Source organism: Coregonus lavaretus (assembly GCF_964263955.1).
Source record: "Coregonus lavaretus genome assembly, chromosome: 3".
In the NCBI taxonomy this organism is placed as follows: domain Eukaryota; kingdom Metazoa; phylum Chordata; class Actinopteri; order Salmoniformes; family Salmonidae; genus Coregonus; species Coregonus lavaretus.
In genome coordinates, this window is record NC_139990.1 from 22,999,254 (window position 1) to 23,016,596 (window position 17,343).

Consider the following 17,343-nt stretch of genomic DNA (forward strand, 5'->3'; position numbering starts at 1 on the left):
GCACCTTGAGTGTCACAAACAGAACACTGGAAATTATGTGTATTACAGAAACTCCAAATATGCTAAACATTGTGTTGATCACTTTAAACTACACTGAACAAAAATATAAACGCAACATGTAAAGTTTTGGTCCCATGTTTCATGAGCTGAAATAAAAGATCCCAGAAATTTTCCATACGCACAAATAATTTATTTCTCTCCAATTTTGTGCACAAATGTTTACATTCCTGTTAGTGAGCATTTCTCCTTTGCCAAGATAATCCATCCACCTGACAGGTGTGGCATATCAAGAAGCTGATTAAACAGCATGATCATTACACAGGTGCACCTTGCACTGGGGACAATAAAAGGCCACTCTAAAATGTGCAGTTTTATCACACAACACAATGCCATCGATGTCAAGTTTTGAGGGAACATGCAATTGGCATGCTGACTGCAGGAATGTCCACCAGAGCTGTTGCCAGATAATTGAATGTTAATTTCTCTACCATAGAATTTGGCAGTACGTCCAACCCGCCTCACAACCCCGCAAACCACGTGTATGGCGTTGTGAGGGCGAGCGGTTTGCTGATGTCAACGTTGTGAACAGAGTACACCATGGTGGCGGTGGGGTTATGGTATAGGCAGGCATAAGCTACAGACAACGAACACAATTACATTTTATCGATGGCAATTTGAATGCACAGAGATACCTTGATGAGATCCTGAAGCCCATAGTCGTGCCATTCATCCGCCGCCATCACCTCATGTTTCAGCATGATAAGGTATGGCCCCATGTCGCAAGGATTTGTACACAATTCCTGGACGCTGAAAATGTCCCAGTTCTTCCGTGGCCTGCATACTCACCAGACATATCACTCATTGAGCATGTTTGTAGAGGAGTGGGACAACCTTCCACAGGTCACAATCAACAGCCTGATCAACTCTTTTCAGAGGAGATGTGTTGCGCTGCATGAGGCAAATGGTGGTCTCACCAGATACTGACTGGCTTTCTGATCCAAGCCTCTACCTTTTTTGGGGGTATCTGTGAACAACAGATGCATATCTGTATTCCCAGTCATGTGAAATCCATAGATTAGGGCCTAATGAATTTGTTTCAATTGATCCAGGTCGGAATGTCAGGGAAAAATTAAAGCGTCCAAAAAACAAAGCCCACCTGGCCTGACGGGAGTTGAGACGTCTAGCCGATTGCACGTAAGCAAGATTCTTGTGGTCAGTCCAGACAATAAACGGTTGCTCCGCCCCCTCCAACCAGTGGCGCCACTCCTCCAAGGCAAGTTTCACCGCGAGAAGCTCCCGGGATGGAGTTTACCGTCAGTTGAGCTTCGCTGGGACAGGATGGCGCCAACCCCCACATCAGACGCATCCACTTCAACGACAAACTGACGGACAGTGTCAGGTTGAGAGAGAATTGGGGCGTTGGTGAACCGCCTCTTCAAATCCAGAAATGCTCGGTCTGCCTCAGGATTCCAACTGAAGGTTCTGGTACTAGAAGTCAGGGCAGTTAAAGGAGCGGCCACACGGCTGTAATCACGGATAAATCTACGATAGAAATTCGCAAACCCCAGAAACCTCTGAAGCTGCAATCTCGTACCGGGCTGGGCCCAATCCAGAACCGCACTAACTTTCTCTTGATCCATCCTAATCTCTCCCCTGGAGATGATGTACCCGAGGAAGGATGTAGTGTGGGCGTGAAATTCACACTTCTCGGCCTTCACAAACAGGCGGTTCTCCAACAATCGCTGCAGAACCTGCTTGACATGCTGGACGTGGATGTAAAGCTCCTTAGAGAAGATAATAATGTCATCCAGGTACACAAACACAAAAATACCGATCATATATCTCAGGACGTCATTCACCATACTCTGGAACACTGCTGGAGCATTGGTCAGTCCAAACGGCATCACCTGATACTCGAAATGACCCATCTGTGTATTGAAACCAGTCAACCACTCGTCCCCCTCTCTGATCCGGACCAGATGATACGCATTGCGTAGATCCAGCTTGGTGAACACAGTAGCACCCTGTAAGGAGTCGAAAGCAGAGTTCATCAAGGGCAGGGGATACTTGTTCTTGACCGTAATATCATTCAAACCCTGATAATCAATACAAGGTCGAAGAGAGCCATCCTTCTTACTCACAAAAAAGAATCCTGCCCCCAGGGGTGATGAAGAGGGACGAATGAGACCAGCAGCTAGAGACTCCTTTATGTAGGTCTCCAAAGCTTCACGTTCAGGTCAAGAGATACTGTATAACCGTCCCTTGGGATGGGCAGCTCCAGGGAACAGGTTAATGGCACAATCATATGGTCGGTGGGGAGGAAGTGACAGAGCCTTCTGCTTACTGAACACTTCCCCCAAATCGTGATATGTTTCAGGAACCAGGGACAAATCTGGGGGGGTAGACTCAATGACCTGACTGGGAACAGAATGAGAACAGGCAGTCTTAAGGCAGTTAGCATGACATTCAATGCTCCAACTAGTTACCTTGCCAGTCACCCAATCGAACGTGGGATTGTGTTCTCTCAGCCAGGGGTATCCAAGAACCAGAGGAACATGGGGAGAAGACAGAATGAAGAAGGAGATAACCTCTGAATGATTCCCTGACAACAGCATCTTAACCGGTTCAGTCCTCATAGTAATATGTGTCAGACTACTGCCGTTCAGAGTGGTAGCTTCAATGGCTTCCGGTAATTGCTCCTTGGAAAGCCCCAGCTGTTCCACCAAGTCGGCATCAATAAAGCTGCCATCGGCACCTGAATCTATGAAAGCATTAATGGCTGAACTCTGATTCTTGTTCATGAGGGTAGCAGGAAAACTGGGTCTGACAGGGCTATTGAGAGGTTGAAACTGGCTCGCTAAAAGTCCTCTCAAACTTAGCGAGCCGGGCAGTTTAACGGGCGCTGGGGACAAGCGGAGATGTAATGTCCCGAGCTACCACAGTAGAGGCAGCTGTTGGTCTCACGTCTACGTTGGCGCTCCTCCTTGGTTAACCCGTGCCGCCCCCCTTGCATGGTTTCAGGATCTGGAGGCAGGACCTCTCCACTAATCCTGTGTGGTGAACAATGATCGACTCGTTCTGGTCCACTTCCTGACCCGAATGGTAACCGAGTAGCTGATTTATTGGACGGGCCCCATTGCTTCTCCCTCCTTCTCTCTCGGACTCTGTTATCCACCCGAATAGATAATGCTACCAAACTGTCCAGGTCACTAGGCTCCAGATGGGAGATCAGCTCTTCCTTGAGTTGCTCCGACAACCCCTGATAAAAAGCAGCTTGTAGTGACTCCTCATTCCACCCACTCTCCACAGCCAAGGTCCTGAATTCGATAACAAAGTCGGCCACACTGCGAGCTCCTTGGCGAAGAGAGAACAAACGCTTAGCTGCGTCCTTACTTCGGACTGGATGGTCAAAAAGCTTCCTCATCTCTGCCGTGAACTCCTGGTATGACGCCATGCAGGTGTCCTGTCGTTCCCATATGGCTGAAGCCCACTCCAGAGCTCTTCCACGCAGCAGTTCAATAACAAAACCTATTCTAGCCTTGTCTGTGGCGTAAGAGTGGGGCTGCATAAGAGTGGGGCTGCAGATCAAACACTAATCCACACTGCATAAGAAATGAACATCATCTTCCCAAATCCCCTTCGTACTTTTCTGACGTCGGAACCTTGGGCTCACAGAAGGAAACAGCTCCAGAAGCGGCAGGTGAGAGGGGTGAAGCAGGTGGTGGATGATCCGCCGGCAAACTGAGCTGAGCCTGGATACTCGTCAGACTAGCAGAAAAGTTCCGAACCGAAAACGCTATCTCCTGTAGTAGCGCCGTGCTGTGTTGTCCCAACATCTTCTCCTGATGGGTAATGGCATGGCGAACGGAGTCCATGTCCACTGGGTTCATTCTTGGCCGGATCGTTCTGTCACGATTCTCTAAAGCAGAACCCAGAAGCAGACCAGGACAAGGTGAGTAGAACGAAGGTGAGTATTTATTTACAGATTCAAATGTGAAAGCAGAATAATCCAGGAGACGGAGCGGGCAGCGGAGGTGAGTTGGTGGGAGTGAATAGGCAGATCCGATGATGTCACAGAAGCCACCGACGACCAGGCAGGGGTGGGGTGAATGTTCCGGGAGAATGATGTTCATGGCTAACGATCCGGCAGGGAATGGATGTCAGGTCAGAGCTTATGAAGTGGAGAGGTGATGATCAGGACCAGGTGTGCAGATAGCTGATGAGATGCAGGTGCGGGTAATAGAGAGATCCCCGCCTAGCTTCGTCGCCTGGCAACCAGACAGGGTGTGTTCAGGAACCTCAGGAAACAGACTTCAGAACAGAAAACAGGCAACACAGGCAGAAACAGGCTCAGGAAGCGGGATTCATGACATAATGATGGACTGTCGTTTCTCTTTGCTTATTTGAGCTGTTCTTGCCATAATATGGACTTCGTCTTTTACCAAATAGGGTAATATATGTGAAGAATCTCACATATAAAATGTACTTTGATTTGTTTAACACTTTTTTGGTTACTACAATGTAGAAAATAGTAAAAATAAAGAAAAACCCTTGAATGAGTAGGTTTGTCCAAACTTTTGACTGGTACTGTAATTCAAGGATTATGTTTAAAATGTCCATTAAAGTGTGGTTAATCTGTGTACATTTTACAGTTATTAAATGGACCTTCCTGGGGTGTTGAAATGAACGCCCAGGTCTTCTGGGTCTGCTTTATCAGGTATTGAACAGATGGAGCTAAAGAGGAAATTGCAATGAACTTGTAAATACATAATCATTATAGTCATTAGTATCCTGGGACCTGAACCTGACATCCACATCCATTAACAGTAAAGGACAGAAGGATACACTAGAACCTTCTTGTGGATTTGGTAGGACAAAAACACCATGGCGAGCTCATCATGCTTGTGACATTATGCTAGCTAGCTATCCCCAGTTACAGTGCCTTCAGGAAGTATTCAGACCCTTTGATGCACATATTGTTAGGTTACAGCCTTATTCTAAAATGTATTAAATTGTTATTCTGTCTCTCACTGTTCAAATAAACCTACCATTAAAATTATAGGCTGATCATTTCTTTGTCAGTGGGCAAACGTACAAAATCAGCAGGGGATCAAATACTTTTTTCCCTCACTGTAGACAGGTGTGTGCCTTTCCAAATCATGTCCAATCAATTGAATTGACCACATGTGGACTCCAATCAAGTTGTAGAAACATCTCAAGGATGATCAATGGAAACAGGATGCACCTGAGCTCAATTTCGAGTCTCACCGCAAAGGGTCTGAATACTTATGTAAATAAGGTATTTCTGTTTTTAGTTTTTAATAAATGTGCAAAAATGTTTAAAAACCTGTTTTCGCTTTGTCATTATGGGGTATAGGGTTAGGGTTAGGGTTAGGGTTAGTGTAGATAGTGTAGATTGCTGAGGAAATTGTTTTATTTAATATAAGGCTGTAACGTAACAAAATGTGGAAAAAGTGAAGGGGTCTGAATACTTTCCGAAGGCACTGTAGATCATTTGTGTTCACTTGTCGCATCTGTGCTTGGTTGCGTTTTCCCTGTGTTTGTGTCACTGATGCACTTGGGACCTGGCTGCGCGCTGCTCATTCTAAAAATATAACTTTTGGTAGGCTAATCAAAACAGTGGCATCATGTGCAGCAGTTGTGGTCATGTCTAGCAATGTACAGGTCCTTCTATGACCAGCAACCATTCACAACATGGGCAACAGACTCCATTACTTTTGACTAATGTAAAATACAAAATGTGTCATGGTTTGCAGGGTACCACAGACACACACAGAAATGGTTTGACAAACCAACTTCCCCTACTGGAATAAATAAAGTACAAACACACACACACACACACACACACACAGACAGAGTAATATGAATTTCCAGGTGAACATAAAGCCCACTGGGCAAAAACTGGTTGAATCAACATTGTTTCCACGTCATTTCAACAATAATGCAATGTGATGACATTTAATCAATGTGGGAAACAGATTTGCAAAAAGTCATCAACATCAGGGAATTTCCTTTTTTTTTTTTTTTTCACATTGAATTCACATTAATTGACAACTCATCCAAATTTAAATCAAAACTAGATGTTGAACTGACGTCTCTGCCCAGTGGGAGGAGAGCAGTCATTGGTAAATCTATCTGGTTTATTGCAAGTTGAAACAGGGAGCCACCACCAGCACAGAAGCAGAAATAAAATGTAACTGGCCTCTTGGAGACAGGCCCTTCATATCCTAATTAGACAGCACCAGCCCGGTAGGCTTGTGTGAAAGCCAAATAAAAAGATAGTGACTTTGTCAGCTGCTACAGAATCACACAGTGTTCACAGAATGTTATCGATACAATTTAACAGTGAATAATAATTGTGTCCTCGGTCCTTTTACCTCCAATCTGGCGTCAAGCATTATCAACAGATATGAGAATAATCCATAACATTCAGCTTCAAGTCTAGTGACCATGAACCCGCACCTTGAGTGTCACAAACAGAACACTGGAAATTATGTGTATTACAGAAACTCCAAATATGCTAAACATTGTGTTGATCACTTTAAACTACACTGAACAAAAATATAAACGCAACATGTAAAGTTTTGGTCCCATGTTTCATGAGCTGAAATAAAAGATCCCAGAAATTTTCCATACGCACAAATAATTTATTTCTCTCCAATTTTGTGCACAAATGTTTACATTCCTGTTAGTGAGCATTTCTCCTTTGCCAAGATAATCCATCCACCTGACAGGTGTGGCATATCAAGAAGCTGATTAAACAGCATGATCATTACACAGGTGCACCTTGCACTGGGGACAATAAAAGGCCACTCTAAAATGTGCAGTTTTATCACACAACACAATGCCATCGATGTCAAGTTTTGAGGGAACATGCAATTGGCATGCTGACTGCAGGAATGTCCACCAGAGCTGTTGCCAGATAATTGAATGTTAATTTCTCTACCATAGAATTTGGCAATACGTCCAACCCGCCTCACAACCCCGCAAACCATGTGTATGGCGTTGTGAGGGCGAGCGGTTTGCTGATGTCAACGTTGTGAACAGAGTGCACCATGGTGGCGGTGGGGTTATGGTATAGGCAGGCATAAGCTACAGACAACGAACACAATTACATTTTATCGATGGCAATTTGAATGCACAGAGATACCTTGATGAGATCCTGAAGCCCATTGTCGTGCCATTCATCCGCCGCCATCACCTCATGTTTCAGCATGATCAGGTATGGCCCCATGTCGCAAGGATTTGTACACAATTCCTGGACGCTGAAAATGTCCCAGTTCTTCCGTGGCCTGCATACTCACCAGACATATCACCCATTGAGCATGTTTGTAGAGGAGTGGGACAACCTTCCACAGGCCACAATCAACAGCCTGATCAACTCTTTTCAAAGGAGATGTGTTGCGCTGCATGAGGCAAATGGTGGTCTCACCAGATACTGACTGGCTTTCTGATCCAAGCCTCTACCTTTTTTGGGGGTATCTGTTTTCCCAGTCATGTGAAATCCATAGATTAGGGCCTAATGAATTTGTTTCAATTGACTGATTTCCTTATATGAACTGTAAATCAGTAAAATCTTTGAAATTGTTGCATGTTGCGCTTTTATTTATGTTCAGTATAAATCACTCTTAAATTTCCTCATTACACACACACGCACACATACACAGCATTACAAACGTACCTTTGGTGTTGGTAGTAGTCTATGAGTGTAATAGACAGGAGAGTTCCGGAGCAGAGGAGAATGAATAGAATCAGGTAACGCATTGTTAGAACAGGTCACAGACTGAATGACAGAATGACAACTACACTCTCCATCTGGAAGGAATAGAGGGAGGGAGAAGCAGCCTGGTCTCATATACTATACGTAACATAGTAGACGTAATTCCGTGACACTTAAATTACTATAATATGTTACGTTTGGTATGGTTCCATAAGACAGAAGCTTACTTAAGTCAAATACGAAAGTAGAGTGGTTGGTCAGGCTGGATGGGTTGGCATATAACGTGAACCTGACTCCAGGTTGGGAGGAGAGGAGGAGTCGGAGGGGAGGGGGGGAGAGGTGTGTGTGTGTATAGAGTACCACAGTATGAGTCATAATACCCATAAAACCTTGTGGTCAAACAGGGAAAAATGGTTCCAATCATTTTTCCACCATTCATTTTTCCTATAGGGGATTTTAGAAACACAAAAAATAAGGGCTGTGTTTTGTGTAGGCTTACCCTGGCATGACGTTGTGATAACTGTATAAATCTCTCTAGGGCAAGGTGTCTTTTATCAATATATTCACCTGTATTTACCTCCCAAAAATGAAATGCTAAGAAGCTGCTAATGTGGCTATCATAAAGAACTACAAATGCCATGATGATCTGGACGTGACTGCCAAATTAAGGCAAAGGTAAGAATCTCTGGATTAACTATCTAATGTTAGCTAAATGTAGTAATGAATGAATTATCAAAATGTCTTTAACCCCCTAGAGTAATTTAACGCACCGGTGCGTCAATCTAAGTAGCGTAATAAAAAAGATCCCCATCAAAATCCGTCAGTTTAACATAGAGATATCTGGTTTTTTTTTGCATTGGATGCGTCTCAATCCACTGCATCCACCGATGTCGCACTTCCAAATTTGCAGTGAAAGGTGACAGAGATAGAGCAGTGTTTGTCAAACCATGAGACATCCCGAAAATCAGTCTTTTCACGAAAACATCTGTAGTGTCCGAAGCGTCTTTGACCCCAACAAGTGTCAGGGTACTCGTCTGAAGTTGGTACCATCCAATGTGCCAACTTCCGTTTGTAGCGTCCAAACTGTTTGGGCAAAGGTTGAGTGGCAGGAACCCGGTTACCGAGATTTACCGGGATTTATCGGCCAAAAGTATGTGGGCACCTGTTCCTCAAACATCTCATTACAAAATCATGGGCATTAATATGGAGTTGGTCTCCCCTTTGCTGCTATAACAGCCTCCACTCTTCTGGGAAGGCTTTCCACTAGATGTTGGAACATTGCTGCGGGGACTTGCTTCCATTCAGCCTCAAGAGCATTAGTGAGGTCAGGCACTGATGTTGGCCAATTAGGCCTGGCTCGCAGTCTGTGTTCCAATTCATCCTAAAGGTGTTCGATAGGGTTGAGGTCAGGGCTCTGTGCAGGCCAGTCAAGTTCTTCCACACTGATCTCAACAAACAATTTCTGTATGGACCATCACTTTGTGCACGGGGGCATTGTCATGCTGAAACAGGAAAGGGCCTTCCTCAAACTGTTGCCACAAAGTTGGAAGTACAGAATCATCTAAGTCTCCTGAGTGGCGCAGTGGTCTAAGGCACTGCATCGCAGTGCTAACTGTGCCACTAGAGATCCTGGTTCGAATCCAGGCTCTGTCGCAGCTGGCTGCGACCGGGAGACTCATGGGCGGTGCACAATTCGTCCAGGGTAGGGGAGGGAATGGCCGGCAGGGATGTAGCTCAGTTGATAGAGCATGGTGTTTGCAACGCCAGGGTTGTGGGTTCGCTTCCCACGGGGGGCCAGTATAAAAAAATATATATATATGTATTCACTAACTGTAAGTCGCTCTGGATAAGAGCGTCTGCTAAATAATGTAAATGTAAATCTATAATGTCATTGTATGCTGTAGAGTTAAGATTTCCCTTCACTGGAACTAACCATGAAAAACAGCCCCAGACCCAGTGGTGGAAAAAGTACTCAATTGTCATACTTGAGTAAAAGTAAAGATACCTTAATTGAAAATGATTCAAGTAAAAGTGAAAGTCACCCAGTAAAATACTACTTGAGTAAAAGTCTAAAAGTATTTGTTTTTAAATATACTTAAGTATCAAAAGTAAATGGAACTGCTAAAATATACTTAAGTATCAAAAGTAAAAGTATAAACCATTTAAAATTCCATATATTAAGCAAACCAGCCGGACCAATTTTATTTATTTTTAATTGACGGTTAGCCAGGGGCACACTCAAACACTCAGACATAATTTACAAACAAAGCATTTGTGTTTAGTGAGTCCGCCAGATCAGAGGCAGTAGGGATGACCAGGGATGTCCTCTTGATAAGTGTGTGAATTGGACCATTTTCCTGTCAAAATGTAACGAGTACTTTTCGGTGTCAGGGAAAATGCATGGAGTAAAAAGTACATTAGTACTTTAAAGTATTTTTACTTTAGTACTTTACACCACTGCCCAGACCATTATTCCTCCTCCACCAAACTATACAGTTGGCACTGGGCATTCGGGCAAGTAGCATTCTCCTTGCATCCGCCAAACCCAGATTCGTCCGTCGGACCGCCAGATGGTGAAGCGTGATCTCCCACTCCAAAGAACGCGTTTCCACTGAGTTCAATGACGGCGAGCTTTACACCACTCCAGCCGACGCTTGGAATTGCGCATGGTGAAGCTCGGCCATGGAAACCCATTTCATGAAGCTCCCGACGAACAGTTCTTGTACTGACGTCGCTTCCAGAGGCAGTTTGGAACTCGGTAGTGAGTGTTGCAACCGAGGACAGATGATTTTTACACGGTACGCGCTTCAGCACTCGCCGATCCCATTCTTTGAGCTTGTGTGGCCTACCACTTTTCGGCTGAACCGTTGTTGCTCCTAGATGTTTCCACTACACAATAACAGCACATGGCTGGTGTGCTCGATTTTATACACCTGTCAAATCAAATCAAATACATTTGTATTTGTCCCATGCACCGAATACAACAGGTGTAGTAGACCTTACCGTGAAATGCTTACTTACAAGCCCTTAATCAACAATGAAATAGAGTTAAGAAAATATTTACGAAATAAACTAAAGTAAAAAATAAAAAGTAACACAATAAGATTACATAACAATAACGAGGCTATATACAGGGGGTACCAGTACCGCGTCAATGTGCAGGAGTACAGGTTAGTCGAGGTAGTAAAAACAAAGGGGGGTCAATGTAAATAGTCCGGGTGGCCATTTTATTAATTGTTCAGCAGTCTTATAGCTTGGGAGTACAAGCTGTTAAGGAACCTTTTGGACCTAGACTATGCGCTCCTGTAACGCTTGCCATGCGGTAGCAGAGAGAACAGTCTATGACTTGGGTAACTGGAGTCTTTGACAGTTTTTTGGGCCTTTCTCTGACACCGCCTAGTATATAGGTCCTGGATGACAGGAAGTTTGGTCCCAGTGACGTATTGGGCCTTACGCACTACCCTCTGTAGCGCCTTACGGTCGGATACCGAGCAGTAGCCATACCAGGCAGTGATACAACCGGTCAGGATGCTCTTGATGGTGCAGCTATATAACCTTTTGAGGATCTGGGGACCCATGCCAAATCTTTTCAGTCTCCTGAGGGGAAAAAGGTGGTGTTGTGCCCTCTTCACGACTGTCTTGGTGTGTTTGGACCATGATAGTTTGTTGGTGATGTGGACACCAAGGAACTTGAAGGAACTTGTGGTCCTCTGGAACACCAAGGAACTTGTGGTCCTCTGTAGCTCAGCTGGTAGAGCACGGCGCTTGTAACGCCAAGGTAGTGGGTTCGATCCCCGGGACCACCCATACACAAAAATTTATGCACGCATGACTGTAAGTCGCTTTGGATAAAAGCGTCTGCTAAATGGCATATTATTTATTATTTATTATTATTATTATTATTATTATTATTATTATTATTATTATTATTATTATATTATTATTATTATTATTATTATTATTATTATTATTATTATTATTATTATTGAAACTCTCGACACGCTCCACTACAGCCCCATCGATGTTAATGGGGGCCTGTTCGGCCCACCTTTTTCTGTAGTCCACAATCATCTCCTTTCTCTTGCTCATATTGAGGGAGAGGTTGTTATCCTGGCACCACACGGCCAGGTCTCTGACCTCCTCCCTATAGGCTCATCGTTGTCGGTGATCAGGCCTACCACTGTTGTGTCGCCAGCAAACTTAATGATGGTGTTGGAGTCGTGCTTGGCCACGCAGTCGTGGGTGAACAGAGAGTACAGGAGGGGACTAAGCATGCACCCCTGAGGGGCCCTGGTGTTGAGGATCAGCGAGGCAGATGCGTTGTTGCCTACCCTTACCACCTTGGGGAGGCCCGCCAGTTGCAGAGGGAGGTGTTCAGTCCAAGGGTCCTTAGCTTATTGTGGGCAATATGGTGTTGAACACTGAGCTGTAGTCAATGAACAGCATTCTCACATAGGTGTTCCTTTTGTCCAGGTGGGAAAGGGCAGTGTGTAGTGCGATTGAGATTGCGTCATCTGTGGATTTGTTGGGGCGGTATGCGAATTGGAGTGGATCTAGGGTTTCCGGGATGATGGTGTTGATGTGAGCCATGATAACAGGTTAGGACTGCTAGAACCTTGAAGTTGGGGCTTAACTGGAACAACAGTGATTTATGTTGAAAAATACAGAATAAAAGTCTACTCATACAGTGCCCTCAGGAAGTATTCACACCCCTTGACTCAGTCGAGCAGTGAATTTCAAACACAGATTCAACCATAAAGACCACAGATGTTTTCCAATGCTTCGCAAAGAAAGGCACCTATTGGTAGATGGGTAAAAAAAAAAAAGAAGCACACATTAAATAACCCTTTGAGCATGGTGAAGTCCTTAATTACACTTTGGATGGTGTATCAATACATTCAGTCACTACAAAGATACAGGCGCCCTTCCTAACTCAGTTGCCGGAGAGGAAGGAAACCGCTCAGGGATTTCACCATGAGGCCAATGGTGACTTTAAAACAGTTACAGTGTTTAATGGCTGTGATAGGAGAAAACTGAGGATGGATCAACAACATTGTAGTTACTTCACAACACTAACCTAAATGACAGAGTGAAAAGCCTGTACAAAATAAAACATATTCCAAAACATGTATCCTGTTTTGCAATAAGGCACTAAAGTAAAACAGCAACAAAAACATTTGGCAAAGAAATTAACTTTATGTCCTGAATACAAAGTGTTATGTTTGGGGCAAATCCAACACAACACATCACTGAGTACCAGTCTTCATATTTTCAAGCATGGTGGTGGCTGCATCATCTCTAACCTGGTGGTCCCTGCACGCACCCCACACCTGGAGTTCCAGGTCGCAGGCAGCCTCTGGAACTGCTGTTCTGCTGCTAACAAAGCTGACTTCATCCCAGCCTATGCCAACCTCCAGTCCCTCGACTTCCTGGCGCTGACGGAAACATGGATCACCACTGAAAACACTGCTACTCCTACTGCTCTCTCCTCGTCTGACCATGTGTTCTCACATACCCCGAGAGCATCTGGTCAGAGGGGTGGTGGTACAGGAATCCTCATCTCTCCCAAGTGGACATTCTCAATTTTTCCCCTAACCCATCTGTTTATCTCCTCATTTGAATTCCATGCTGTCACAGTCACTAGCCCATTTAAGCTTAATATCCTTGTCATCTATCGCCCTCCAGGTTCCCTTGGAGAGTTCATCAATGAGCTTGACGCCTTGATAAGTTCCTTTCCTGAGGATGGCTCACCCCTCACAGTTTTGGGGGATTTCAACCTCCCTATGTCCACATTTGACTCATTTCTCTCTGCCTCCTTCTTTCCACTCCTCTCCTCCTTTGACCTCACCCTCTCACCGTCCCCCCCTACTCACAAGGCAGGCAATACGCTTGACCTCATCTTCACTAGATGCTGCTCCTCTACTAATCTCACTGCAACTCCCCTCCATGTCTCCGACCACTACTTTGTTTCCTTTTCTCTCTCGCTCTCCTCCCACACTACTCACTCTGCCCCTACACAGATGGTAATGCGCCGCAGCAACCTTCGCTCTCTCTCTCCCACTACTCTCTCCTCTTCCATCCTATCATCTCTTCCCTCTGCTCAATCCTTCTCCCTCCAATCTCCTGATTCTGCCTCCTCAACCCTCCTCTCCTCCCTTTCTGCATCCTTTGACTCTCTGTGTCCCCTATCCTCCCGGCCGGCTCGGTCCTCCCCTCCAGCTCCGTGGCTTGATGACTCATTGCGAGCTCACAGAACAGAGCTCCGGGCAGCGGAGCGGAAATGGAAGAAAACTAAACTCCCTGCCGACCTGGCATCTTTTCACTCCCTCCTCTCTACATTTTCTTCATCTGTTTCTGCTGCTAAGGCCACCTTCTACCACTCTAAATTCCAAGCATCTGCCTCTAACCCTAGGAAGCACTTTGCCACATTTTCCTCCCTCCTGAATCCCCCCCCCCCCCCCCCCCCCCCTCCTCTCTCTCTGTGGATGACTTCGTCAACCACTTTGAAAAGAAGGTTGACGACATCCGATCCTCGTTTGTTAAGTCTAATGACACTGCTGGTCCTGCTCACACTGCCCTACCCTATGCTTTGACTTCTTTCTCCCCTCTCTCTCCAGATAAAATCCTGCTACTTGTGACTGCAGGCCGCCCAACAACCTGCCCGCTTGACCCCATCCCCTCCTCCCTTCTCCAGACCATCTCCGGTGACCTTCTCCCCTACCTCACCTCGTTGATCAACTCATCCTTGACCGCTGGCCATGTCCCTTCCGTCTTCAAGAGAGCGAGAGTTGCTCCCCTTCTCAAAAAACCAACACTCGACCCCACTGATGTCAACAACTACAGACCAGTATCCCTCCTTTCTTTTCTTTCCAAAACTATTGAGCGTGCCGTCTTTAGCCAACTCTCTTGCTATCTCTCTCAGAATGACCTTCTTGATCCAAACCAATCAGGTTTCAGGACTGGTCATTCAACTGAGACTGCTCTTCTCTGTGTCACGGAGACTCTCCGCACTGCTAAAGCTAACTCTCTCTCCTCTGCTCTTGTCCTTCTAGACCTGTCTGCTGCCTTTGATACTGTGAACCATCAGATCCTCCTCTCCACCCTCTCCGAGCTGGGCATCTCCGGCGCGGCTCACTCCTGGATTGCGTCCTACCTGACCGGTCGCTCCTACCAAGTGGCGTGGCGAGAAGCTGTCTCCGCACCACGTGCTCTCACCACTGGTGTCCCCCAGGGCTCAGTTCTAGGCCCTCTCCTTTTCTCCCTATACACCAAGTCACTTGGCTCTGTCATATCCTCACACGGCCTCTCCTATCATTGCTACGCTGACGATACACAACTAATCTTCTCCTTTCCCCCTTCTGATAACCAGGTGGCGAATCGCATCTCTGCATGTCTGGCAGACATATCAGTATGGATGACGGATTACCACCTCAAGCTGAACCCTGGCAAGACGGAGCTGCTCTTCCTCCCGGGGAAGGACTGCCCGTTCCATGATCTCGCCATCACGGTTGACAACTCTGTTGTGTCCTCCTCCCAGAGTGCGAAGAGCCTTGGCGTGACCCTGGACAACACCCTGTCGTTCTCCGCTAACATCAAGGCGGTGACCCGCTCCTGCAGGTTCATGCTCTACAACATTCGGAGAGTACGACCCTGCCTTACACAGGAAGCGGCACAGGTCCTAATCCAGGCACCTGTCATCTCCCGTCTGGATTACTGCAACTCGCTGTTGGCTGGCCTCCCTGCATGTGCCATTAAACCCCTACAACTCATCCAGAATGCCGCAGCCCGTCTGGTGTTCAACCTTCCCAAGTTCTCTCACGTCACCCCCCTCCTCCGCACACTCCACTGGCTTCCAGTTGAAGCTCGCATCCGTTACAAGACCATGGTGCTTGCCTTTGGAGCAGCGAGGGGAACGGCACCTCTGTACCTTCGGGCTCTGATCAGTCCCTACACCCAAACGAGGGCATTGCGTTCATCCACCTCTGGCCTGCTGGCTCCCCTTCCTCTGCGGAAGCATAGCTCCCGCTCAGCCCAGTCAAAACTGTTCGCTGCTCTGGCACCCCAATGGTGGAACAAGCTCCCTCACGACGCCAGGACAGCGGAGTCACTCACCACCTTCCGGAGACATTTGAAACCCCACCTCTTTAAGAAATACCTGGGATAGGATAAAGCAATCCTTCTACCCCCCCCCCCCCCCACACACACAGCGGAGTCGCTCACCACCTTCCGGAGACATTTGAAACCCCACCTCTTTAAGGAATACCTGGGATAGGATAAAGTAATCCTTCTACCCCCCCCCCCCACCCCACAGCGGAGTCACTCACCACCTTCCGGAGACATTTGAAACCCCACCTCTTTAAGGAATACCTGGGATAGGATAAAGTAATCCTTCTACCCCCCCCCCCCGCCCCCCCCCACACACACACACACAGCGGAGTCGCTCACCACCTTCCGGAGACATTTGAAACCCCACCTCTTTAAGGAATACCTGGGATAGGATAAAGTAACCCTTCTACCCCCCCCCCCCCCCCCCCCCCCCCCCCTTCTACCCCCCCCAAAAAAAAATATAATAATTGTAAAGTGGTTATCCCACCGGCTATAGGGTGAATACATCAATTTGTGAGTCACTCTGGTCTAGAGCGTCTGCTAAATGACGTAAATGTGCCCTTGAGAAAGGCACTTAACCCTAATTGCTCCTGTAAGTCGCTCTGGATAAGAGCGTCTGCTAAATGACTAAAATGTAAATGTAATGTAAAATGTTATGGGTATGCTTGTCATCTGAAAGGACTAGGGAGTTTTTTTGGATTAAAAAAAAATGAAAAGCGCTAAGCACAGGAAAAATCCTAGAGAAAAACTGGGTTCAGCCTGCTTTACAACAGTCACTGGGAGACAAATTCACCTTTCAGCAGGACAATAACCTAAAACACAAGGCCAAATATACACAGGAGTTGCTTACCAAGACGACATCTGCTAAACGACATCTGCTAAATGATGTAAATGTAAATGTAATTGAATGTTCCTGGGTGCATAAGTCTTGAAAATGTCTGTCTAGCAATGATCAAGAAACAACTTGACAGAGCTTGAAGAATTTTGAAAAGAATAATGTGCAAATATTGTACAGTCCAGGTGTGCAATGCTCTTAGAGACTAACCCAGAAAGACTCACTGCTGTAATTGCTGACAAAGGTGATTCTAACATATATTGACTCATGGGTGAAATACTTATGTAAATTAGATATTTCTGTATTTAATTTTCAATAAATTAGCAAAAATGTCTAAAAACATGTTTTCACTTTGTCATTATGGGGTATTGTTTGTAGATTGCTGAGAGAGAAAACATATATTTAATCCAATTTGAATTCAGGCTGTAACACAACAAAATGTGGAATACAGTGAGGGAAAAAAGTATTTGATCCCCTGCTGATTTTGTACGTTTGCCCACTGACAAAGAAATGATCAGTCTATAATTTTAATGGTAGGTTTATTTGAACAGTGAGAGACAGAATAACAGAACAAAAATCCAGAAAAACGCATGTCAAAAATGTTATAAATTGATTTGCATTTTAATGAGGGAAAAAGGATTTGACCCCCTCTCAATCAGAA

The 17,343-nt window shown here is 45.6% G+C and overlaps 1 protein-coding gene across 1 annotated transcript in view; it reads right to left on the reverse strand.

The window, feature by feature from the left end:
* LOC311126301 (alpha-2,8-sialyltransferase 8F-like) overlaps positions 1–7,785 on the reverse strand; it is a gene marked incomplete at both ends in the record, with an annotated part of 32,585 nt that extends 24,800 nt beyond the window's left edge. Inside the window, one exon of the mRNA XM_084158503.1 lies at positions 7,703–7,785. Within this exon, the coding sequence (XP_084014629.1) occupies positions 7,703–7,785 (83 nt within the window). The remainder of the gene's footprint in view (positions 1–7,702) is intronic.
* Positions 7,786–17,343: the final 9,558 nt, after the last annotated feature.